The 23,600-nt window shown below is 48.2% G+C and overlaps 4 protein-coding genes and 1 pseudogene across 5 annotated transcripts; all 5 read right to left on the bottom strand.

The window, feature by feature from the left end:
* Window positions 1–4,230: 4,230 nt before the first annotated feature.
* Window positions 4,231–4,320, bottom strand: LOC119351578 (annotated as a pseudogene).
* A 7,157-nt stretch (window positions 4,321–11,477) lies between these two features.
* On the bottom strand, window positions 11,478–13,594 carry LOC119349592 (eukaryotic translation initiation factor 3 subunit D-like). The gene has a single exon (XM_037617647.1). It carries the CDS (start codon window positions 13,494–13,496, stop codon window positions 11,727–11,729), a length of 1,770 nt encoding a protein of 589 aa, XP_037473544.1. The 5' UTR covers window positions 13,497–13,594; the 3' UTR covers window positions 11,478–11,726.
* Window positions 13,595–14,059: 465 nt separating this feature from the next.
* Window positions 14,060–17,281, bottom strand: LOC119349594. Its single transcript, XM_037617650.1, has 7 exons — window positions 17,110–17,281; window positions 15,760–15,908; window positions 15,554–15,616; window positions 15,371–15,418; window positions 15,216–15,275; window positions 14,620–14,677; window positions 14,060–14,527 (listed from the first exon to the last, which is right to left on the bottom strand). Exons 2-7 carry the CDS (start codon window positions 15,880–15,882, stop codon window positions 14,436–14,438), a joined length of 444 nt encoding a protein of 147 aa, XP_037473547.1. The 5' UTR covers window positions 15,883–15,908; window positions 17,110–17,281; the 3' UTR covers window positions 14,060–14,435.
* Window positions 17,282–18,141: 860 nt separating this feature from the next.
* LOC119349595 (cold-regulated 413 inner membrane protein 1, chloroplastic-like) lies at window positions 18,142–19,454 on the bottom strand. Of its 2 annotated transcripts, none has more exons than XM_037617652.1 (5): window positions 19,315–19,454; window positions 19,138–19,202; window positions 18,958–19,027; window positions 18,599–18,857; window positions 18,142–18,510 (listed from the first exon to the last, which is right to left on the bottom strand). In XM_037617652.1, the coding sequence occupies exons 1-4, from the start codon at window positions 19,362–19,364 to the stop codon at window positions 18,692–18,694; spliced, it is 351 nt and encodes a 116-aa protein (XP_037473549.1). In that variant the 5' UTR covers window positions 19,365–19,454; the 3' UTR covers window positions 18,142–18,510; window positions 18,599–18,691. The 2 variants fall into 2 exon arrangements, with proteins under 2 accessions (XP_037473549.1, XP_037473548.1); XM_037617651.1 differs by having other exon boundaries at window positions 18,594–18,857.
* A 110-nt stretch (window positions 19,455–19,564) lies between these two features.
* Window positions 19,565–22,170, bottom strand: LOC119349593 (cold-regulated 413 inner membrane protein 2, chloroplastic-like). The gene is made up of 6 exons (XM_037617649.1): window positions 21,887–22,170; window positions 21,641–21,775; window positions 20,417–20,512; window positions 20,207–20,271; window positions 20,029–20,098; window positions 19,565–19,887 (listed from the first exon to the last, which is right to left on the bottom strand). The coding sequence occupies exons 1-6, from the start codon at window positions 22,024–22,026 to the stop codon at window positions 19,722–19,724; spliced, it is 672 nt and encodes a 223-aa protein (XP_037473546.1). The 5' UTR covers window positions 22,027–22,170; the 3' UTR covers window positions 19,565–19,721.
* Between the last annotated feature and the right edge of the window lie 1,430 nt (window positions 22,171–23,600).

Here is a 23,600-nt window from a genome sequence, read left to right on the forward strand (position 1 = left end):
TGGAGAGAGTATCATCAGTGTGTTACGAAGATAAAAGATCATTGTCGACATACAGGTAGCACGAGAGATGCCTGAGAGACGATGAACGCGTATAGGTCCAGAGAGATAGTCCTATATAAGCATGAGTGATAGCTATATGAGACGAATATCTGGATTAAAGGGGATTCAAATATTTAAACTGGAGATCATGACATCGATAATATCATAACGCAAATTGGTGTATCAAACATGCATATTCATTTGAATTTGGGCACACGTGTAATGTTATATAGTTTATCAATATTGGTGATCCATAGATTCTTCAATTACAAACAATGCATGGTTTATATGCAATTAGTGTCTAAACGGGATTACACTATATGTTGCGTGTGTGAAACACATTATACATGTTTGAGAAGTTAAAAAAACCGCATGAAACACACATTAATTGGAGACAGTTAGCGAGGAAAGCATACATTGGATTTCAACATAAAGTGGTTTCAAATATTTGAAAATCCAAATTGATGGATACAACCTTATGAATCTGAGATCATGCCATTTGTAAACCATATTTATGTATAAATGGTGTTGTGCTTTTGAAAGTATATATGTAAAAAAAATGATGTATATAGAATGTAATTCCAATTGAAAATGGATCCCGCCCGGAAAAAAAATAGTAGAATACAAACGGGATTCAAATTGAGTTGGCACGGTAAACGTGCATTGTGCAAAATTTGAATGAAGCAGGGAAAGTCGCAGTAACCGCCCGAAACCAAAATCTGCGAGATGGAAATCACTACTACCTATCCCTGCCGTGCAAAGCCTATCTGCTGGATTTCTATAGGTTTCGATACGGGTAGGTTTGTAATTTCACCAAAACATGACGTAACCACCTCTCACCCGGATTCATACACGGTGGGCGCCAAAACACAGTGTGCCCTCAGCCGAAATCGACTCCCTCCCCGATTCATATTCATACACGGTGGGCGCCAAAAACAAACTCTCGTCGGCAAATATTCGGTGTATGCGAGATTACCTTTCTATCCCCAACCGACTAATGTTGTTGTGATGTAGTAGAAATTTGAAACGGGGGCTAAGTTTGTAAATTTTCTCGCATTTGAGACAAGCGCGCCCTGACTACATGGTTCCCCCTTCCTCTCTATCTCCCTTTTCCCCATTCGTACTCCATGGGCGCCAAAACACCCTCTCCACCCCACCCTCCTCCGTTCGCCGCCGTCCGCCACCCCATCCACCGACGTCCTCCTCCACCATGCCGGAGTTGATACCCCGACGCCACCGTCCATTACAAGAGATCGACCTCTCTCATCCATGCCTTCGGACCGGGATCCTTGCATCCCGTCCTCTCGCTTCATCCCCGCCGTCGTCCACCTTGCCGGCGCCGCTCCTACGACCGTCTCGTCCACCACGCCCCGCCACCACCGTGTACCCTCTTAGATCTGCTTCCACGCCGCCGACAGCCATCGCTACCGCAGCATCGTCAAATTCTCACCAGATGCGTACACGGTGCCGCACCAGAGGCGGTACTCTTTCGTATCTGCTCAACTTATTTATCACAGCAAGAAAATAAATCGCCACTGCTTTACTCTGATTTCTTGTCTTGGTTGCGAAGTTGCCTTTGTCTGGTTTGCACCTTCAGATCCGCCATGGCACGCTCAACACTATACTCCCAATGCTTATGGTTTTCCCCTTTTATATTCCACACTAGTTAAATCACAGTAGACTAAATTTCAAAATTGGGTCAGTCGATTTTTCATAGCTCGCCGGAGTTCGCCGGTGTGATCCAAGGGGCTCGGGTGGTTGTGGGGCCTCGCCGAACGAAGAAAACTCGACGCGAGTGGGGGGTGGGGGTGGCGGAGGAACACAGGCGGTGGGGGGCGGTGGGGGTCGGTGGTCCGGCCGGCGGCCCGTGCGGTGTTCTGTATGGGAAGAATCACACACGAGGAAGAAGAAGGGTTAGGAGACGTAGGATCTTCATCCGACCGCCTGAAATGGTCGAGAGACAGCTAGGAGTTGCATTCTTAATGTGCTCTGGTTCATCATGTGTAGGCACTGCGCAACCAACATTTTATTATCCAAAATCTGCTTGCTCTTCTTTACCATGTTCGATAGTGCTGGCATGTACGCGATCGATAGGCTTTCAATTACTAGCGGCAATAGAACACCATATTTTCAAGCCAGTTCCACTTTCCCGATTTATATATCGTGGTTATGGTGTACCCCTGTTATGTACACTATGATCTGCCTAGTTGTTGTGTGCTCTTGTTATCATGGTTTGGCAATAAACTATCTATACAGTATATTATGAACCTATCATCTGCCAGCTATCCTTACTTCTGGAGCCTATTTTTTTGTGTACTTGTGCCAGATTATATAAATGCACGCACGATATTATAGCACACATGAGCTCTCTCATCAGAATCCAGTTATAGCACATAAGTGTTTACAGGGGCGCCCATATATTAGAATATCATCTGCATTACAAAGATAATCTCACAACTATTTATGTTTTCATGGTTCTCAGATATTATACGCAATTACAGTGAATATCAGAATCCGCGCATCAGAAGAATATTGTGGAACACTGCAATGACTTACAAAATTGGCACCCAGGCATTGAGTGCCATTCTGGAAGCAATGAAACTCGTACGCTCCCCACCTGTTGATTCTTGTTCAGAATATCATCCTAATGACTATTCTAACCTCGAGTCAAAGGCAGATGGCCCGTCCTGTTCACCCATCAAGGTGTCTGTTCTAATTTGGCAAGGTTTTATTGATTGCGCGTATCTTGCATATGTTGTCTTGCATTTCTTCTACTTTGTTGCACCATCATCTGCTTAGTTTACTCATCATATAACTCGAGATGCCATGCCCATCCATTATCAATACATATTACATCTGTCGTCATACCATGTTTTTCCACTCAAATGTTGTTTTTGTGCATCAGACATCAAAAAGGAAGAGGGTGATTGCCGAACCTGAAGGAGCACCAGCAAAGTCATTGAAAAACGTGGTGGTGCCGGAGAAATCAGACAGCGCCCCACTTATATTGGTTGTATAACCAGTGACACAAAACATAGGATCGACTCCAGCAGACTGTACCCATACTTCACTAGCCACACCACTAGCCCCACCACACAGGACCTGCACTCCAGCAAAAGGTATACCAATTTCATTTGCCATAGCACCTGTCGTACCACAGAAAAATCCCACTCCAGCAAAAAGTATAACAAGTCCACCGGCCGAAGACCTATCCCAACTGCAGAGACGGCCAATTCCTGCAGATTGGAACTCCATTTCATTTATTCCCAGTTTAAAAGACAATGCTTTCAATGTTGTTAGGGACTACGTGCATATATTCCCATCATGGGAAGATTATAGTGAAGACAAACACCATTTTCACATCTTCCTGTCCAACTTACGTGTAAGTGCCATTATTCATGGTTATTATTTTCCTGTTTTCTGCTGATCGAATACATCAATGATTTACATTACATTGTTGTAACTAGGTGAGGGTCAATCTGGATAGTCATGATGAGCAAAGCTTGCTTGTGCTTTTCAAGGAAGCATTGCAGCAGTATTGGTGTTACCTGAGGAAATCACACTTTGATGGCAAGTCTATAAACGAATTTCCGGTGAAGTTTGTTGTGCTAAATTTAGAAGACATTGAATGGAAAAACCTTGTTATGCACTGGTCTCGTTCCAGGATGAGGTACTGTTTATGAAATCACATAACAATTTGAACTTCTACTTTTCCGCATGTGCCTTACAGATCTTTTTTGCAGGAAATCAGCTCGAAGAAGAATTCCGGTTTGAAAAGAACGACAGGATATCGCAAATATGATGCCCGCTGCTTTGCTCTTGTTAGTACCTGTTGTCCTGTATCACTGTACTTGCATACATACCTGGTTCATTATGTGACAGCAGTATGCATGATAGCTTGCTTATCAATTTTCGCTCCAAATTATCTGATCTGTATGAATGGTTACATTAGTGTAGAATATATCCAATGCCAATGAATTTTTTTAGCTCTGCATTGTTCTTGTAAGTACATGATGTCCTTTATCAATGTACTTATATTGACAGGTAGTTGTTCATGTACCATCACTCTGCAGCTTATTTTTCTTTGCCCTCCATTTTCTACACCTTATTAATGTAGAGTTCTACATGTAAAATGCAAAAAAAAACTACTACAAACAAAATTGTTTGGTTCTCCTAAAAAATGTGAGGTTGAAAGGTCGTCACATAGGAGCAAAAGATTATTTTTCTTCAAGTAATCATTATTTGATCATATTAACTATGCACTTGTGATCATCATTCTTTTTCTTTTTCTTTTTTTGCGGGTGACACTTGTGATCATCATTCAACCTTCAAAAACCATTAGCTCTAAAGACAGGAACGAAAATAACAGAAGGCGAAGTATCCAATAAAAAATTCAAAATTCCTACATGAGCCATCAGATCTATAATGGACGCCAGATATTAAAGGCGGGATCCCTAAGCATCCACGTACTTAAATGCAATTAGCGGATAACTCCCTAACTTATCCATCATCAAGCAGTAAAAATCCTTTGTGCGTATCCCTTGGATCGGTTCACGTTCCAATCTATGAGTACGTCGCAATGGAGAATCGTGTTCCGGGGGCCATTAGTCCTTGCCCTCCGTCGGCAGCAACATGTCCACCGTCGGCAGCGTCGAGCCCTCCTCCGGTGGCGACTCAAGCCATGTCGTTCCCTTTGCCGGCAACAACGGGCCCTTCCTCAATGGCGACTTGAGCCATGCCCTTTCCTCCGTCGGCGGCTTCTGCCGGCTGCTGCTCACCCTCCTCCGGTTGCGTCTCAACCTTCAGATTACTCAACATCAGCGCTCGTTCGTGCAAACCACAAGTGCACCAAGGCCATTGCCTTGAGCACCATGCAAAAAGTAAAACGTTGCCCTGCATGCAAGGGAGAGAGAGCAAGTAATCATGCGCTGAGAGACGCATGAGGGAGTCCCGGTGGCTCTGCGTTGCTTCTGCTGCTGGCTCTTCGTTGCTGCTGCTGCAAAATGAGCTAGTCCTTGGAGCAGCAGCAGGAGCAGCACGTTGAGAAGGGGAGCCCCGGCGGCCGGCAGGAGCAGCATGTGGAGACACCGGGAGCAGCAGGGGAAGGCAAGGAGAAGCAATGGGAGCAAGAAGGGAAGGTGGTGACGGGGCAGCAGGGGCCTCCGTGGAGCAGTAGAGCGGTGACGGCTGTGTCAGGAGTGAGCATAGCCAGAGTTCATCCCGATTTGGGGAGCAGGCTGCCTGTTTTAGTCAAACAGGTAAAAGGGCAAAATTGCCCTCTGTTTTGTGCACTCAAGTTGTTTTCCCTTTGCAAAGATTATTTGTGTTGTACAAAAGTGGCAAAAGAAAGAAATGCAAACTAAGGGGTGGCACCTGATCAATTACAATGTTTTTTTTTTGAGAGTACGCAATCGCGTACCTTAGCTTTATAGAAGGCAGAAATATGTACAAGAAGTTTTACAAAAAGGAGGCATATCCTAGCACACGACAAGACCATTGCCCGGGACCCCCAACTCCACTCCTGAAACTAAACTCTACTACTCACAGAAGATGCTGACTCCTCGGCCTCCTGCCAACATCCAAGTGCGTAAACTCTCGAAAATCTGCGAGGTGAAGTGTTGCACCGTATCAATTGAGGTACGCGGGCCAAACAAGATCCCATTCCTCTGCTTCCAAAGCTGCCAGGAGATCAACATGATCAACGAGTCAAACGCTTTCCTATGCTCAGCAGGGATACGAGCGCGACAAGCCATCCACCAGGCCTCCAGGGTGTCCCTCGACGTAGGGATCAGTGAGGTATCCACTCTGGCCTAAAGAAAACACCGGTGCCACACTTGTCGAGCGAACACGCACTGGATAAGGATGTGGTCCACCGTATCTTCATCTTGAGCACAGATGAAGCATGGTGAGCGCTCCTCCTGTAGCCCATGTCTGAATCTACGATCAGCTGTCTAGAGACGATAATGTGTGGCTAGCCACATAAACAGCTTACAAGAGAGAGGCGCCCAACACTTCCAGATCGCTTTTGCCAGGGCGAAACCGATACTCCCTTCCCACAACATCGCATAGGTGGATGCCGAGGAGTACACCCCAAGATTGTTCCACTTCCAAGTAGGAACGTCTGAAAGTGCCGGATCAAGCTGAATATTGATCATGATCTCCCATAACCGAACAATCTGCACCATGCCATCAGCCGATAACTCCCCACAAACATCATTGGCCCAACGATGGAGCTGCAAAGCCTCCGAGACCGTCCTCCGGTTGGCCACTTGTGTGTGCACCTGTGCACGGACCATAGGCGCCAGCTCAGCCACGGTGGATCCATTGAGCCACCTATCTTTCCAGAATAAAATGCTCCTTCCATCTCCAATGCTCCATTGCACAAGGCTGGTAAACACCGCTTGAGTCTGTTTATCCATCACGAGTGAGAGACCTTGCCAAGGCCTCCCCTGATCCGTGCGTTTCAACCATTCCCAGCGCAATCTAAGAGCCAACCCCTGCCTGTTGAGGTCGATCACTCCGAGCCCTCCAAGTTGTTTGGGATGGCAAACTTTCTGCCAAGCCACTAAACATTTGCCTCCATGGATTTGCTCCGAACCAGCCCAAAAGAAAGCCCGACATGCCTTATCAACCTGATTCAGTGCCCACTTGGGAGCATCAGCGATCATGAGATGATGCGTAGGCCTAGCACGCACCACATTGTTTACCAGAATCAGTCTCCCTGGCCTCGTGACCAGCCCCCTTTGCCATCCCGGAAGGAAGTTGAGCACTTGGTCGACAATAGGCTGCCACTCTGCTCTCGTGAGCTGCTTGATCGAAAGTTGTAGCCCCAGATATTTACATGGGAAGGAATCCATGCGCCAAGGTAAAGCTTGTGAAACTCGCAGCGTGTCAGCTTCCTCAGATCTGATCATGATCGCCGAAGACTTGGCAAAGTTGACATGTAAACCTGACGCTCTGCCGAAGATTTGCAAAGCCTCTCTGACAAAGCAAAGGTCGCTGATTGTGGGCCTGATAAAAAGGATTACATCGTCTGCGTAAATCGAGTCTCTGAAGAGGAGTGCATCCTGGCATCGCACTGATGGCCATCATCTGCTGAGCCTTGATCATCATCGAGGAGAGAGTATCCATGGCAATGACAAACAGAAGAGGGGAGACCGGGTCCCCTTGGCGTAGCCCTTTTGCATGTCTGAACTTCCTGCTTTGGCAGCCATTGACAATCACCCGTGAGCTGGCTGTGGTGAGCAGCTTAGCCAGCCTCGACACCCAAAGCTCAGAGAAGCCTTTGGCTCGCAGCACCTCAAATAGGAAAGACCAGGAGATGGAGTCAAAGGCGCGTGAAATATCGAGCTTGATCATGACACCTTTCGCCTTTCTTTTATGCAGATTTCGAGCCAACTGTCTTACCAGGAGGAAGTTGTCGTGAATATTCCTCCCACGGATATAAGCCGACTGATTCACTTTCACCAAATCTCCCATACGTGGGAAGAGCCTCGAAGCCATCAACTTAGAGTTAATCTTGGGTATGCTATGAAGTAGGCTGATTGGCCGAAAATCTCCAATTCTGCAAGCATCAGGTTTCTTGGGGATGAGAGTGATAATGGCCTGATTAAGCCTGCCAAAACCCCGGCCATTACCCAACTAAAATTTGTGAATCGCAGCCATGACATCCTCCTTAATGATCTTCCAAGCTCTGCAGAAGAAGAGATCAATGAATCCATCCGGACCGGGCGCGCGATCCGATGGCATACCTTTGATAACCGTCCAGATCTCCTCCTCGGTAAAGATGTTATCCAGCTCATGCAGATCTAAAGGCTCCACCCCCAAGAAATCCAGGTTGAGGGTTAGGTCTCTGGATTGGTACGTGCCCAGCAACTCCTTGTACGCGTTATAGAACGCCTCCTCCTTGCCCTCTTGCTCTGTGATGATCTGATCGCCAAGGTGCAGCGCCGGGATGAAGTTCCTTAGTCTCCTGCCATTAGCCATAAGATGGAATAGTTTGGTGTTGGCATCCCCTTCACAAAGCCAACGAATCCGAGAGCGCTGACGGGCAATCATGCATTCAAGCGATGCCAGCCCCAGGGACGCCAGCTTCAGATTGTTGCGCAGCCACCGCTCACCAGCAGAAAGAACACGATGGTCCATGGCTCTGTCCAACTGCAAGATCACCCAATTCGCGATTGCAATCTGCAACTTGACATTCCCAACTTTTTTCTGACCCCATGCCGTAAGATGATGTGCAGTGTTACGCAGCAACACATCCAGGCAATGGAAAGGCTCCGTTATGTCCAGATCACAGATCCAGGCCTCCGTGACTGCCTCCTCAAAGCCCTCCAACTTGGTCCAGAATGCCTCAAAGCAAAATCTTCTGTGCGGCTGTAGGTGATCATCTAAAGCCAAGTGGAGCGGGCAGTGATCCGAAGTCGCAGTTGACAAAGCCTGAAGCATGCAGTCGGGATGCTCAAGCTCCCAGTCCACCGACACGAACGCTCGATCGATCTTAGTCAGAGTAGGGACTTCTCTTTCGTTGCTCCAAGTGAACTGTCGGCCGTGGAGGAAGAGCTCCTTCAGACCATCGTCGTCGATAAACCTCCTAAATTTACTCATCATCATCCTATCCAACAACGAGTTGTTTTTGTCAGAGGCCTGAAGGATAAGGTTGAAATCACCAATTGCTAGCCATGGACCAGGGCAAAGCATGCGCCTCGCAGAAAGTTCCTCCAAAAATTGGATTTTCTCGTTATCATCTTGAGGCCCGTACACCACAGAAAGCCACCACGGGTTCCCCTCCAACGGTGCCACGTACGCCGTGATGAAGTTGGTGTCGCACACGTGGTTAGAGATGTTGACCACCGAAGAATCCCACGCCAGAATGATGCCACCTCTAGTGCCCACCGCCGGCAAGTAAGCAAACCCATCATACATTGGGCCACAACATTGCAAAATGAGACCAACCCAAGGGCTAACCCTTGTTGGCATTTATTTATAGGAGAAACTTCGCGAGCACCACGCGTCCAAGCCGGGACTTGAACTCGGGTGGGCTGGCAGCAACCTCAGCTGCCCAGCCAACGGGTCGACGCCCCGTCCTCAGTAAACGGCGGCAAACAATCAAATCCCCCCAGTAACTACGGGCGAAGATCATTGGCCGTTGGCTATGCTAGAATATCTCGGTGCGGTTATATCGGGACATGGAGTTTCTGCACCCGAGCTCATATGAGCTCGGGTGAACAGTAAAATCGCAAAAAAAATCGCAAAAAATTCCAAAAAAAATTTGGTAGAAACATTGACAAAAGTTTCAAGTGCTTGCAAAAATTCGTCATGAAATCACATTTTTAGAAAGCGCGGCAAAAAAAACAAAATCGGTACTCTGAAAATGCTACTTTCAAAGCATTTTGGAGGCTGAATTTGTTTTTTTTGCCACGCCTTACAAGAATGTGATTTCATGATGAATTTTTGCAAGCACTTGGAAATTTTGTCAATGTTTCTCTGAGAATTTTTTTGGAATTTTTTGAATTGTTTTTGAATTTTTTTTTTCGATGGAGCAGAAAGGCACTTTCGGTTATATCGCACCTACTTCCATGTGTTTCGGTCCGTGGGACCCAAACAGAGGTAGTAGTTGCTTATCTGAAACTACAAGTTCATGTGCCAATATTTTATTAAGCTGAAATTGTGCAAAACTTTACAAAGATGTTAGTCAATTTATGGGCTTTGTGCCAACATTTTGTCTGCGCATGGAATTAGCAGTTGTGTATTCAGATTTTCATTGTTTTCATCACCACCGGCCAATAATCCTCAAAAAATACAGGGGATTTGCACAGATCCAGCACTAACGGATTAGCAAAGCTTCAGCATTTGCATGTGCAATTATTCAGAGAACAGAGGCTGCGCTGAACATTTCGTCAGAGAAATTGAGCATGGGGCAGCACACGTCCGCCGTGTTGCGACGCAGCAGCTTGGTGGCCCTGGTAGCACGGTGCTGCGCATCACCTAATTTAGTCTAATCCTTGGCCACTAACAAACCAGAAACAACTAGCAGAAGCAAACTTACTTCAAAACGCATGAACACATCAGATACAACTATCAATCGTCACCGTCTAGTATAACCCGATGCAAAATCCCACGAGAAGAACGGACAAAAAGACAACAGGTTAACAAACAAGCACACAGAATTGCATCATGCTCCGGACACAAAATCCTGCAGTTTCTAGTGAAAGCAGGCATGCTTTACACGCTGGAATGAGGTAGTCTCAGCTACAACAAAAACCACAATGTCCAGAAGTTAAGAATTGCATAGAAGAAGACATTATCAAGCACTCATCCCATACGAAGGATAATGAGAGGAAAATGATTGTTGGCAAAAGAGATTATCAAGCTCAACACAACAGCCTACTTTCAGCAAGAAATACAGGCTTAGCCGGCAAAGGCAACAAGGGAGAAAAAAGCGAAACAAATTCATATGCAATGCAGATACTCCCTCCGTTCCGATTTACTCGTCATGGTTTTAGTTCAAATTTGAACTAAAACTGGAACGGAGGGAGTAGATTCAGAAGCACTCGTCCCATATGAAGAACAGAAAAGGCAAGCGTATTCCTATGCTGTCATGGAAACATAACAATGGCACAAAAATACACAGAAGTTTCAGGTTAGATGAGAGGAAAGTGATTGTTGAAGAAAGCATATAAAGGCCTAAACAAGCTGTTTTAAGCCGATGCAGGTTTAAAAGCCCATATACAATTGCAACTAAGACGAACAAACAGCAACAAGCTTAGCCATCGCCGGAGAGCATGGAAATTGCAAGACAACTCAAAGTAATCTGCATACGAAGGATAATGAGAGGAAAATGATTGTTGGCAAAAGAGACTATCAAGCTCAACACAACAGCCCACTTTCAGCAAGTAATAAACAGCAAAACGTACTTAACCGATACACACTTAGCCAGCAAGTAATAAACAGCAAAACGTACTTAACCGATACACACTTAGCCAGCAACAAGGGGAAAAAGGTGAAACAAATTCGCATGCAATGCAGATAGACTCAGAAGCATTCATCACATACGAAGAACAGAAAAGGCCAGCATATTCTTATGCTGTCATGGAAACATACAACAATGGAGCAAAAATACACAGAAGTATCAGATTAGATGAGGAAAGTGATTGTTGAAGAAAGCATATAAAGGCTTAAACAAGCTATTAAATTTGAAATGAGAGGAAAATTGGTATAGGATGGAAAACTGTCAGCAATACATAAAAAACGTTTTAACAGATACAGGTTCAAAAGCACTCTCAACCCATATACAATTGCAACAAAGACAAACAAACAGCAACAAGCTTAGCCATTGCCGCAGAGCATGGAAATTGCAAGACAACGCAGGGTAATCTGAAGGTTTTCATGATGCATTCGGTGAAAGGCTTAAAAAACAGACATGCATACACAATGGCTAAAACATATACAGCAGATCAATCACATATAATCAATATTCAACTACCAGAATAGTCATTAATCCAAAACGGTAGGTGCTAAGCTTAGCACATCTAAGCATGAAATTTAAGAGTACCAAGTTTTCTCATGGACCAAAACAAGACCACTGTATCAAGACAAGGCAGTTCAACTCTTTAATCCACAAAAACAGGTCATAAAACAGAAAAGACACATTATCTAGATAAAGCAAAGATGGCCCATTATACCCTTCAAGCAGCAGCAGCATCTGCACTCTTCTCACCCTCACCACCCTGAGTAGTTGCTTTATTAGCCTCTGCCTCGGCAGCAGCATCCATCTCCTGTGCAGTAGCATCGACATCATCTGTAGCCGGACGAATCTGCTCCTCCTCTGGAAGTGGCTCTTCAACATAATCATTCTCAAATGCATCATTAGGAACCTGATAAATCCTCATCTGTGGCTTGGCAGGATCTTTCACAAGCACATACTTTCCCTCTTCAAACTTCATGCAGATGTCCACAATCGACTTGACAATGCCCCACATGTTTGCAGTGTTGAGGTTGATCTGGGTAGCAAAATCCCTTGGCTTGTAGCCCATCACAGTGAGTATGGAGTGGTTGAAGTGGTCGCGGGGGTGCACACGTGACACATAACCCAACTTCATCATGTCAGCACCAGAAAGTAAAGCCTGGGCAGTCCAGCGAGCGAGCTTGTTGGCATTGTTCTTGAGCTCTGTAGCAAGCACAGCACCACGCTGGGACTCGAGCTTCTGCTTCCAGTCAACACCAGTAATCTTAGGATCAAACTCATTGAGTGCATTAAGCGTGAGGAACTGGCGAGCACCACTGGGATCAACACCAGCAGCATGCACTTCACAGCGGGCAATGATGCTAATATCATCATCCAGCTTCCAGCGGCGATAACGGTAGCAAACAGGCGCCGCCTCCTCATTCTCAGAGGCAAACGGGTTAGGCTCATCAAAGGTAACCTTCTCGCCATCACGCACCAGCACCTGCTGCGAGAAGTTCTGGTTGATGTAGGTGGCCTCGACAGCAAGGGCCGGCGCGGAATTGATGTCATCCTTGTTCTCAGGGAGCTGCTCCTGCGCAGTCTCGTTGACAGTGAGCAGATCGAGCTGGGAGCCCTCGCGCTTGTCGAAGAAGAGCTTGTTGCCGACGCGCTGCACGACAATGTCCCAGGAGAGGATGCTGCGGGGCGTGCACATGAGGGCGGCGAGGATGGCGTCGGTGGCGAAGACGGTGGCCTTGTCCTCCTCGGCGAGGCGGCGGATGATGGGGTCGTCGGTGGTGGTGATCTTGAAGAACTGGCGGTTCTTGAAGCGCTCGAGGCGGCGGGCCGCCTTGGGGTTGACGCGGTCGTAGGCGCGGTCGTACGAGTCGACGGCGCCGCAGACGAGCAGGTCCTCGGGCTGGTCGGCGACGGCGAAGGAGAGCTTGGTGAAGTTGGCGAAGGGGATCTGCTCGAGGATGGTCCAGTCGGGCTGGATGTCGACGGAGGGCTTGGCGGTGTTCTGCTGGTTGCCGCGGAAGCCCTGGTGGTGGTGGGAGCGGTGGTTCTGGTAGTGGCGCTCGCGGCGGGCGCGCTCCTTCTCGGCCTCGCGGCGCTTGGCCTCGACCTCCTCGTCGCGGCGCTGGGGGAGCTGGGGCCGCTGGTTGAAGCGCCACTTGGGCCCGAAGCGCGGGTGCTTGGGCGGCGGCTTGGCGTCGACGAGGCTGAAGGACGAGTCCTCGGCGGCGGCGGCGAGCGAGTCGTCGGCCGAGGAGAAGTCGAAGACCGAGTCGCGGGAGGCGGCGGCCGCGCCGTGGTGGCCGTGCGCGCCCGGGTGGCCCGGGTTGCGCGTCCAGTCGGCGATGCGGCCCAGCTTGTCGGAGCGGGAGAAGGGCGCGAAGGGGATCGAGGCCGTCGCGACGGCCCCGCCCAGCAGCGGCGCCGCGCCCGGCAAGTCGGGAGGGCCCCAGCCGTCCGGGTTGAAGGGGACGACGCCCACGTCGAAGCCCATGCTCGCGGCGGCGGCGGCGGCGGCGGCGATGCGGATGGATCCGGAGGCGGCGGCGCGAGGGTTGAGTGGGTTTGGTTAGGGTTGAGATGCGGAGGAGGAGGACGGGACGAGGGGGCTTTAGGGTTTGGGTAAGCGAATATTTATTTTCTGATATATACTTGAGAGGCCTCTACCGGGCCGATGGCCCACTTGTCATCGTGTCGGCGTCCGATTCCAGCCCGTTAAACAAGTGGAATATTTCTCCACATGAAAAAATATCATCGATCGGATATCTCTTGACTAATTTTTTTATCAGATCTCTGTTTTTTTTTTTGTATACATGGAAATGAAATCAGATCTCTCAACTTTTGGCTACGTTCTTTTCAAAAACAAAAAACAAAAACAGATTTTAGGTGATTGGCAGTGCTTGGATTTCCTACAAGTCCAGAAAAAACGTCCTCCAGTTATCTTGTTATATAAGTTCGGACCATGTTTTGAAATCATGTCATGAACACGTTTGGAATTCGGCGATTTCAAGCAAAAGCACTAGGGTTCCAAGACACCATACACCAACAGACCAAACATGAATTACACGATCCCTTCATGAAATTCCACGGAATTCAAACGGTAAACCTTACAGCGGGGGAGTTCAGACAGCAGGCAGCAGCCGGTTCGACGTTCAACACAGTACCAGTATAAGTTTCAGGCTCATGCTTTTATTCTGTCCGACCCGGACGACACTCGGTGCGACATCATCATAATGTTCTCGATCCCATACCGAACTGTTACAGGCATCAACAGCCATGGAATGGCATAGCGCGGTGGATAACGGCATGTCTGCGACACTTCAGTTCAAAATTCAGCAGGCGTTACACGACGTCCAGAATACTTATTACTACTGCAACGAGACGGCATGGGCGCAGCAAATGGCATAGTTCCGTTCAAAAAAGGCCATGGGAGCTACTCGGTGGCTTCCTTGTTCTCGGCCGCCTTGGCCTCCTCGGTGGACTCCTGGGTCGGGGTCGTCACCTCCATAGGCGAGTTGGCGCCCTCTGCAATGGCAAAGATGGCAAAGCGATGCTTGTGAGGATGGCAAGATAAATGTACTGGATTGCTTGCTTGGTATCTTGTAAATATGAAGTACCGTCGCTGTCAGTAGATGCATGAAGGAATCGGCGTGAACGGGCTTGCTGCTGGGTAGGCTGCAGGAACATCGAGGAAGATGTAAGCGACCAAATAAATTCAGTGTAGCATGCAAGTTAATTTCATAATTATTACCACATTTTTGACAGCAAAAGGATAGCTCCACAAGCAAAGACTTACTAACAAGAATGAGGTGACAAAACGTGTAATTGACACTGAATCTAGTTTAAATACTGGGCCAAAAAACTGGATATGTCATCTATTGGATTGTTAGAAAGACTCCCAAATGCGCAAATGGACCAGCTAGCAGCTGGTGCCAAACGGAGAAAGTATCAACAGTAGTAGTGTAGTACGTCTGATAACAAAATCAGCTCCACAAGCAAAGAATTACTAACAGGACTAGCGGGCAGGTACCTTGAACTGAGTTCATTTTAAACACTATACCAAAAGATGGATATGTATCTATTGGGTTAATAGAAAGACCAGCAAATACACTAATGAAAGAGCTAGCGGATAATGTCAAACAGATACAGTATCAACAGTGGTATAATACAAGGTAAGCACAATCATGCAAACAATGAGTGCCAGTTTTAGCACCTGTAATTTCGGTCGAAGTGCTTCAAGCGGCCCTTTAGGCTTTTGAGGATGTCCTCCTTGCTGCAGGAAACCAAACGATCAGGTGAGCAAGATCGCGTAGGTGTTGCATTGCTTCCTCAAAATCCATATAACTTCCGAAAAGAACAGTACAATACCTTTCCCAGAGCCCAATCAGCAGAATCAAAGTAAGCTCGCTCATGGTCCTGATAACACATTTTAACACAGGTGAAACTAATGGATATGGGGCTAAAATTAATTTATCTTCCCTGACTGCTTTATACATAGATGACATAAACATTTAACAGTAGTAGGTAGTAATATATTGAAGGCAATGATACCTTGGATATGAGTGGTGACTTTTTGGGCAGTACTCCTCCATACTTTTTCTTGATTACTGCTTCCTGCAAATACTTGGTAAAGTCGGATTGTGCTTATGGATATATTTTTGACAGTTTTACATAGAAAGTAAATTAGTAAAATCGTACAGATGGAAACATGCAAGCACACAAGGTTAAGCAGTACACTTGTTAACAAAAGATGATACCTCTTGCTGTGCTGATGGCATCTCATTTCCTTTATCCTGGTTGGCAGTTTCCACTTTCACATCAGAAACATCTCCTTCAGGCCTCACCTGGCCAGTCGTATCATCAGATGGCTTCTCCGACATACTGTACGAATGGATGCTCAAACAAGCTACAAGAAGATAGATTTCTATCAGATAATTTATCTCAATGCCATCAAAATTAGTAGGCATAAAACACGCCAGGGCATAGGCAAATTAGAAAGAAATCTGAAGCATATTCTGGGAAGATATTGACATTTCAACCATAATGTAGCAGTACAAAGAACATGTTTACATAAACACATACTGGGAAGTCAATGTAATAAGACATACAAAATTTACTTTGGAAAAATGGAGGTAAATAAAACTGCATAACCCATCCTGATCCTGGGGTATCTCTGTTTTCGAAAAGGGAACCAGACACCAACTAATACTGGCCCAGCTCTTCAACAGGTCTTGCAGTAGCGTTTCTAAGTCCTGACGTCAAACCTAACACCGGCATACCATCTTGAACCAAGGTTGTTGCTCGGTCAGGTACTGGGAGTGGGACAAGCAATAACTGCAAAAGTGGACTATTGTCCTTGACAGGACTGGATGAAGGCAGTAAGCCTGAACCCAACAAATGTACATAAGTATACCCCAGGACTTCAACAGAAGTACTTGAAGCCAACCAAAAAAAAAAAAGAACAGCACCTACGATTTAACCTCTCCGTCTACGGCAAATCAACATTTCAAGAGTGCTAAATTTTTTTTCAGAAAAAGAAGAGTGCTAAATGATATAACTGCAAAAGTGGCAACGTTCTGAATAGGGCCATTGTCCTTGACAGGACTGGATGAAGGCAGTCAACCTGCACCCGACATTTGTACATAAGTTTTTCGGACTTCAGTAGAAGTGCTTGAAGCCAACAAGTAACAAAGTACAGCACGATTTATCCTCGCTATGCATGGCAAATCAACAATCAGGAATGCTAAATGATACCACGACAAGATCTGCGATCACTTGGGTCTGATGCATGACCTGCCACACAACCCAGTGCAGGGAACAGAGACACTGCTCACACGAATGATGTCCCTCTCTCCGGCCAACCAATGAGCTACTCCGTCGGACAAGCTCCTCAAGCATATAACTGACGAACCAATCAAGCTCTGGGCCGAAACTCTGGTGCCCCGAAATTCCGCCCGCCCGTTCCTGGCGAGGCGCTGGAAGGGGAGGCGAGGCACGTGGCCAGAGCTACCGCCGCTCGTCTGAGGCCTACCGGGGGACGGATCTAGGCGGCGCGCACGAGATTCGCGGGCGGCGGCGAGGGCCTGGCGATTCGCTGGAGCTCGTACCTCGGGATCGGGCGGGGTCGCGGCGATGCGGGACGCGGACGCGCGTCAGAGGCGGAGGAGGCGACGGAGACGCGTGGGAGGCGGAGGGAGGGAGGGGTCTGGGGAGCGAGGCCGCCGGCGGCGAGGCGGGGCTAGGGCACGGCGGTGGCCGGGCGGCGGTGGTAGGTCGCCAGGGGAGGGGGGAGGGCGACGAGGAGGAATCGGCGAAGAAATGCAAGGGACGGTGGAGAGCCGCGGTCTATGATTGGTAACTGAATCTGATTCCACCTTCTCTTTTTTTTTCTTTTCTTCTTTTTTCTTTTTTTCTTTTTTTGCCACGAACGGAATGGAAAAGGGTAAATGTGAAAGGGAGCATCCTGCCAAAAAAAATACATTCAAAAGAACTCTTTCAGAAACTTCCTTTTTTTTTTAATTCGGACGCTTTTTGGGCCCGATGAAGCGCAAAACGACGATCGATTTTTGACCGGGTCGATTCAAAAGCCATCGCCGCATATTTTCTTGAACACAGTACAGAAGCAAGCGCCCATATACACACGCATACGCTCATCCCTATTTGAGGAACGAAACACGGGGGGTAGGCTCTCTTTTTTCCGGAATTTGAAAATTTCCAAATTTAAGATGATGTATGTTATCGAGCCCCATCATCCCGGTTGTTTTCACGCCTTATCGTCGAACTACCGCTCATATCATAGAGCGTAAAACATGTCGAATTCAAGGCGATATGATGAGGAACTGGGATTTCAAGTAGCGTTCACCATCAATCATCGATCATCCACGGTCTATGATGGTTTACCAAAGTCGAAGAACTCCCCGCAAAAAATAAAGTGATCGAATAACTCATCTTCCACTGACAATATCTTTATTTATATTATTACTCTCTCCCTTTTGGTTTGCCAAGGCATATGCATTTTAATTACTCTCTCCTTTTTGGTTTGCAAAGGCATGTGCATTTTTTTACTCAGGTCAAACGCTTTAAAGCCTGACCAAAATTATAGAAAAAACGTCAACATCAACAATACAGAATCAATATCATCAAATACATCATGAAATGCATTCTCATAGGATATGCATGTGGTATATTTAATTGTTTATAAATGTTAAATATTTTTCCCATAAACTAGGTCAAACCATGAAACCTTTGAAAATTTTGGCTTCAGAGAAAATCGTATGCCAAATAGGGAGTACATTCTTATATCAAGGGGCTCCTCACTTTTCCTGCTCCTTTTTGTCCCTCCTTTGAGTTTGATTGTGCCCGAGTCGACAAAAATTGTCGTCAAAATATAAGAGATGGGTGTGAAATTGTTATGGACCAGAAAAAAAAACTAAAATCAAAGCCCCATCCCTACCTGCGCGACTCCATCGCGCACGAACAATCTGCTGAGATCTGTTGATACCAAAGTTCTGGTGCAAAGACAAACAAGAGGATCAACAAAGAGGGTCAGGGATAAATGAACACGAACACACAACCACTGTGCAAAGCATACCGTACATGAAGATACATATATCAGTAGATTGCACTCTGGAGTAGCTCCTCCTCCCCTCGACAGTCGAGGCCTACAACAAGGGGTGAACTCTTTGCAACTCAGAACAGCAGGATCACGTTGACAACTGTGATGCAGATCATGGCCAGGGTCGCGACTATCGATCCCGGACGGAAGGCTCTACGCAACCCTCTGTTCCTGGTGAAGTACTGAAAGGCGAGATACACAGCTATCGCCAAAGATAGTATCCTGCCAGCTTGAGTTCCCCTGTGCACGGGAGGTAGGCATCGGAGCGAATGAGCAAGAACTAATACCCTAACAGATACAGTAGTGGCAGTATAGCCAAAATAGGGAGAATGTTTCATACCTCAGACTCATCACCTGGTAAGGAGCAATGATGATAAGCCACATTGTTGAGAGCGGAAGCTCCAGCTCACCTGCCATAGACATAAAGCATGCGCCGTAAGTAACATACCCCGGGTTGTATGTTTTATCGATTATCCAACTCAATGTTAGCCTGATGTTTGAATCCTCCTTGTCACTCTACCTGGAGTGGGTAAGAACAAGCGCACCAAAATCGCAAGAAAAGCTGTCCATAGTCCATATTCTCTCCTAACATGAGGATTTGATACCATAGTATAAGCAGGGCAAGAGAGAGTATTCTTATGTGAAACAAAGGGGAAATGTATCAGATAACTCCTTGCACCAAATAGCAGCGTCTTACTTGATCCATGGGATTACACTGCTAGGTGCTTGCTGTGCAAACCATGGCATGAGCCAGGATTTGTGTATGCCTGTCTCTTTAGAAACCAACAGCACACTGCAAAAGGCAAAAAAGTAACAAATAAACTGCTACGCTTTGTTGATACCAAACTTTTGATGCCAAGATGAGCAAGAGATCGACAAAAGGGGGGAGAAACTGGCCATCAGGAAGAACTGAAAACTAACACTGTATCACACAAAGACAGAACTACTTCCCAAACCACACCGTACACGGTGATATATACTATCAGTCATGTCACAACTCAGAGGTCATTCTTATTACGATAAAACAAGCTACAAAGTCTGACAGGATGATGCGCTACAAGGTTTCTTTTTATTTATCTGCACTCTGAAGTAGCTCTTGGCAACTCAGAACAGCAGGATCACATTGATAACTGCGATACAGATGATGGCCATGGTCGCAACTATCGATCCCTGATCGAAGGCTTTTCCTATTCCTCCGGTCCTGGTGAAGTGCTGAAAGGCGAGGTACGCGGCTAGTACCAACGACACTATCGCGCCACCTTGAGTTCCCCTGTAGATAGGAAGTAGGACCGGAGAGAATGAGGAAAAAGCAGCAACCAGGACATAAACTGAAAAGCTAAGAACCTAACATATGCAGCAGTAGGCAAACAGTACAGCTAATGTCTTTCCAAATGGCGAGAATGTTTCATACCTCACATTCATCACCTGGTAAGGGGCAACGCTGACTGCCAGCATCGTTGACAGCGGAAGCTCTAGCTCACCTGCAATAGACAGAAGCACATGCGTAAGTAACATATATCTGTTCCATGTCTCATCAAATAACACAATTGATTTTAGGCAGGACGTATGGATCTTCCTTGTCACTCTACCTGGAAAGGGTAAGAACAAACGCACCACAAGCGCAAGAAAAGCAGTCCACAGTCCATATTCACTCCTAAAATTAGGAATAGACACCACAGGATAAGTAGGCCAAAAGTAAGTGTTCTTGTCTCAAAAAGAATAAACATCCAGTAGCTATAGCAAGGAAAGGGGAAAAGGTATCATCAGATAATTCTTTGGGCCAAATGGCAGAATCTTACTTGATCCATGAGATTACGGCGGTAGGTGCTTGCAGAACAAACAATGGCACGAGGAAAGATTTGTGTATGCCTGTGCCTTTAGCAAGCAATAGCACTCTGCAAGAGACAAAAGAGTAATAAAAAATTCTCAAATAATAATCGTTGAGGGGGGGTTGTACTTCTTCAGAATAATCCAATCATTTTATGACAAAACCAAATATGTTGCGGAATTAAAAATCTACAAGGTGAGAATAGTAGGAGCTGAGTTTTCAAAGAATGTATCACTTTCAGTTATACAAGATTGCCCGTCCTCAAGAAAACAATTACAATTTGGAGTCATGGCCTGAACAGGCCCAGTAACTCATCCAAGATCTGAAGCAAGATTACCACCTCAGCGTTGACAGTTATTGTCGCAACATGAATATGTGCTAGTACTTATGATACATCGGAAGCATAAAGTAGATATACTACGGTTCTGCGGCAAGCTAAGCAAGTCACCAACTGGACCGAAACCCCTGCAAGTTATGTTCAACAGACTGATGATGTTAACGTGACTGGAATTGATACCTTGGGTCAATTTCTGCATTCGACTAATACGACATTCAAACTTTTTAATACGAAAACCATGCAATGCACTGTCCTGTGATACAAAGTGGCGCTATTAAACACATGGAGTTATGTTCAAGTGCAAGCAGAACGAAAAGCTGGCATCATTCGTCATCACATCGCATGGTGCTGCAAGTACACTATCTATCTAGTTCTTGTGAAGTGCGTTAATGTTGCTCCTACCTGACTAGCTCCTAGAGCTGTGGATTCACGTGATGCGTTGTGTACTCGCCGTGAAAATATATGTGCATGGTTATTGATCAACAGACCAACTGTATAGAGGACATTGTATAGTAGCTGCGTCAATTAACTCGGATAGGAGGGAGTAGCAGTTCTTTTAAGAAAAAAAGTATGCAAAAGTTGTCGTAATGTCATCTGAGCTCTGCTCTGATCGAGTAACCATCAACAGAGACTGCAGAATCTGTGTGACAGGGATCGCGCATCTCACAATCCGGCACCAGCATCAGCAGGAGAAAACCAACACCCGCGCATGGGATTCGCCGCCCTCGCGGGCAAAAGCGCGAACAGATTCGGAGCACGGAAAGGCTCGTGCGTTTCTGCGCGAGCAAATCGTGCCGGAGAAAGGTACTGCTTTATGGTTGGGTAGCGAGGAGGAGGGGAGGGGGGCGAGGCACTCACGCGGCGGCCGCGACGGAGACCCACTGCGTGGTGGGCGGGCTGAGGTACGCCGAGGCGCTGCAGACGACGGCGCTCCCCCGGCTCCGGCACGGCCGGACCAGCGGCTGCGGCCTCAGCGGCAGAGCGGCGCATCCCCTGCAAACAGGAAGACGATAAGATCACCGGACGGCGCGGTGGGTAAGCGAATCGCACGGAAGGAGAGCGGGCGCCGGCGCGCGCCGAGGGGACCCGGGAAAGCAGCCTGACCTGAGCGCGGCCGTCGTCCGCACCGGCACGGCGGCCGCGGAGAGCGGGGAGCAGCCCGCATTCCGCGCCGCCCGCGCCCGCGGCGGCGGCGCGGGGCAGGGCGCCGCGGTGGGGATGGCGAGGCGCAGCGAGATGGACATGGTGTCGGGTCCCGAGCGGTTCGTCGGAGCTGGAAGCGTCGCCGGTGGATGGATGATGGTGTCCGTGTCTGGAAGTCTGTCGAACCGTAGCACTGGAGTGATGAGGGGTGGGCGAGCGGGGGGAGCGCGTGCGTGCGTGAGTGAGCACATCGATCAGATCAGGCTCGGGTAGCGGCGAGGGCGGGCGGGCACGTGGCGGGGCCTCGATGGACGCGGGGCGGGCGTGGGGGCGGGTGCCGACTTGCCGTGCGGTGACCGCGTCCACGGCTTGCCTGGCCTCGGCTCCTGCGACGCATGCATGCCGGTGAACGCACCGCCAGGGGAGGGGAGAGAGGTGGTCAGCACGCACGCACGCACGGCACGGACGGACGCAGACGGGGCGCAGGACAGGACGAGCGTACGCGTCGACATGGTGCGCAGCACCGCTGCGGTCGATCGGCGATACCGCTCCTGTGCTAATCCTGTAGATGTACTTCGTTCCACGGACCACGGCACCTTGGGAAGGAAAGGACGATGTGGCGATGTTACACGACGGAACCGTCTCTTGGAGCCATGCACGTGGAGTCGTATGCACGCGAAGCCACGTTACGATCACTGACTAATTATCTCTCCACCTAACAAAAAGACCTGCCCGAACGAACCAACCTGTGAATAGGACGCTAGCTGCGGAGCCGGTGGCACGGGTTGCGGAGCCGCGGGCGCTTCCACCGCCAGCTGCAGCGCCGCTACCCGAGATCGATCCGCACTCGCCGGAGGCTCGCCGCGAGATGAGGCGGGTGGTGATGGAGCGCTTCCCCGACCGCGACATGTGGGGGGAGATCCACATGCACATCCTCCGCCATGCGAACTTCGTCGAGCGCGCGCGCTTCATCGGAGACGATGGTTGCGAGGATGTGGAGCTCCTCTTCTGGGCGATTCAGGAGGCGGAATCGTCAGATCCGCGGCAGGCCGCCCGCTGGGAGAACTTCAAGACGGCGAACCCCTCGAGGCTCAACATCAGGCCGCCTTCGTGGGAGGGGATCGCCAGGATCCCACCGGAGTTCATCCCTGCGGGGACCGCCTGGCCCCCGCGTCGCCAGTGGATCGTCTTCCCCAACCGGTTCGGGCATAGCGACGAGCCATTGATCCTCCTCCATGGCCAGGTGAGTTGGGTTTACATTTTTGTGCTAATTCAACTCTCAAGGCTAGGCTGCGGGATTTTCGACTGCGCCGCCGGGGGATGCTCAAGGGTGATTGTTCGATTGAACAAATGGTTTCAGTTCCTAATGCGTTAGTTCCAGATGTGGAGTTAGATTCGGGGGTTCTCCCCCTTGACTTCCAGTACAACAAGGGATCTGGTGCTGCTTCTGCGGCGGGCGAGACCTCGTCGGAGAATTTGTCCGGCGACAGGCTCGGCCAGGTTTTAAATCCTAACCCCGTTCCAGGAACGGGGGCTTTGTTCCTTTCCCGTGGGGTGAATCCAGATCTGCCTGGGCCCACGATCAAAATGCGTGTCGTTGAGGAGAAAGCGGGAACCACGAGGGGTTTGCGTAAAGCTGAAAACCTAGAAAACGTTGAGGAGCACTTTGGCCAGC

The sequence above is a fragment of the Triticum dicoccoides genome, chromosome 1B (genome assembly GCF_002162155.2).
Source record: "Triticum dicoccoides isolate Atlit2015 ecotype Zavitan chromosome 1B, WEW_v2.0, whole genome shotgun sequence".
Lineage (NCBI taxonomy): Eukaryota > Viridiplantae > Streptophyta > Magnoliopsida > Poales > Poaceae > Triticum > Triticum dicoccoides.

What these genes read in the sequence shown, in the direction of transcription:
- LOC119349592 (XM_037617647.1), bottom strand. Translation starts at nt 13,496, where the DNA reads ATGGGCTTCGACGTGGGCGTCGTCCCCTTCAACCCGGACGGCTGGGGC.
- LOC119349594 (XM_037617650.1), bottom strand. Translation starts at nt 15,882, where the DNA reads ATGTCGGAGAAGCCATCTGATGATACGACTGGCCAGGTGAGGCCTGAA. An exon ending in AGTCACCACTCATATCCAAG is followed by an intron (nt 15,419 to 15,553) that starts GTATCATTGCCT and finishes ATGTGTTATCAG; the next exon opens with GACCATGAGCGAGCTTACTT. An exon ending in CTGATTGGGCTCTGGGAAAG is followed by an intron (nt 15,276 to 15,370) that starts GTATTGTACTGT and finishes GGTTTCCTGCAG; the next exon opens with CAAGGAGGACATCCTCAAAA.
- LOC119349595 (XM_037617652.1), bottom strand. Translation starts at nt 19,364, where the DNA reads ATGCCATGGTTTGCACAGCAAGCACCTAGCAGTGTAATCCCATGGATC. An exon ending in AGTGTAATCCCATGGATCAA is followed by an intron (nt 19,203 to 19,314) that starts GTAAGACGCTGC and finishes TCCTCATGTTAG; the next exon opens with GAGAGAATATGGACTATGGA. An exon ending in CTTGTTCTTACCCACTCCAG is followed by an intron (nt 19,028 to 19,137) that starts GTAGAGTGACAA and finishes TGTCTATGGCAG; the next exon opens with GTGAGCTGGAGCTTCCGCTC.
- LOC119349593 (XM_037617649.1), bottom strand. Translation starts at nt 22,026, where the DNA reads ATGTCCATCTCGCTGCGCCTCGCCATCCCCACCGCGGCGCCCTGCCCC. An exon ending in TTTGTTCTTACCCTTTCCAG is followed by an intron (nt 20,099 to 20,206) that starts GTAGAGTGACAA and finishes TGTCTATTGCAG; the next exon opens with GTGAGCTAGAGCTTCCGCTG. An exon ending in TACCAGGTGATGAATGTGAG is followed by an intron (nt 19,888 to 20,028) that starts GTATGAAACATT and finishes TCCTATCTACAG; the next exon opens with GGGAACTCAAGGTGGCGCGA.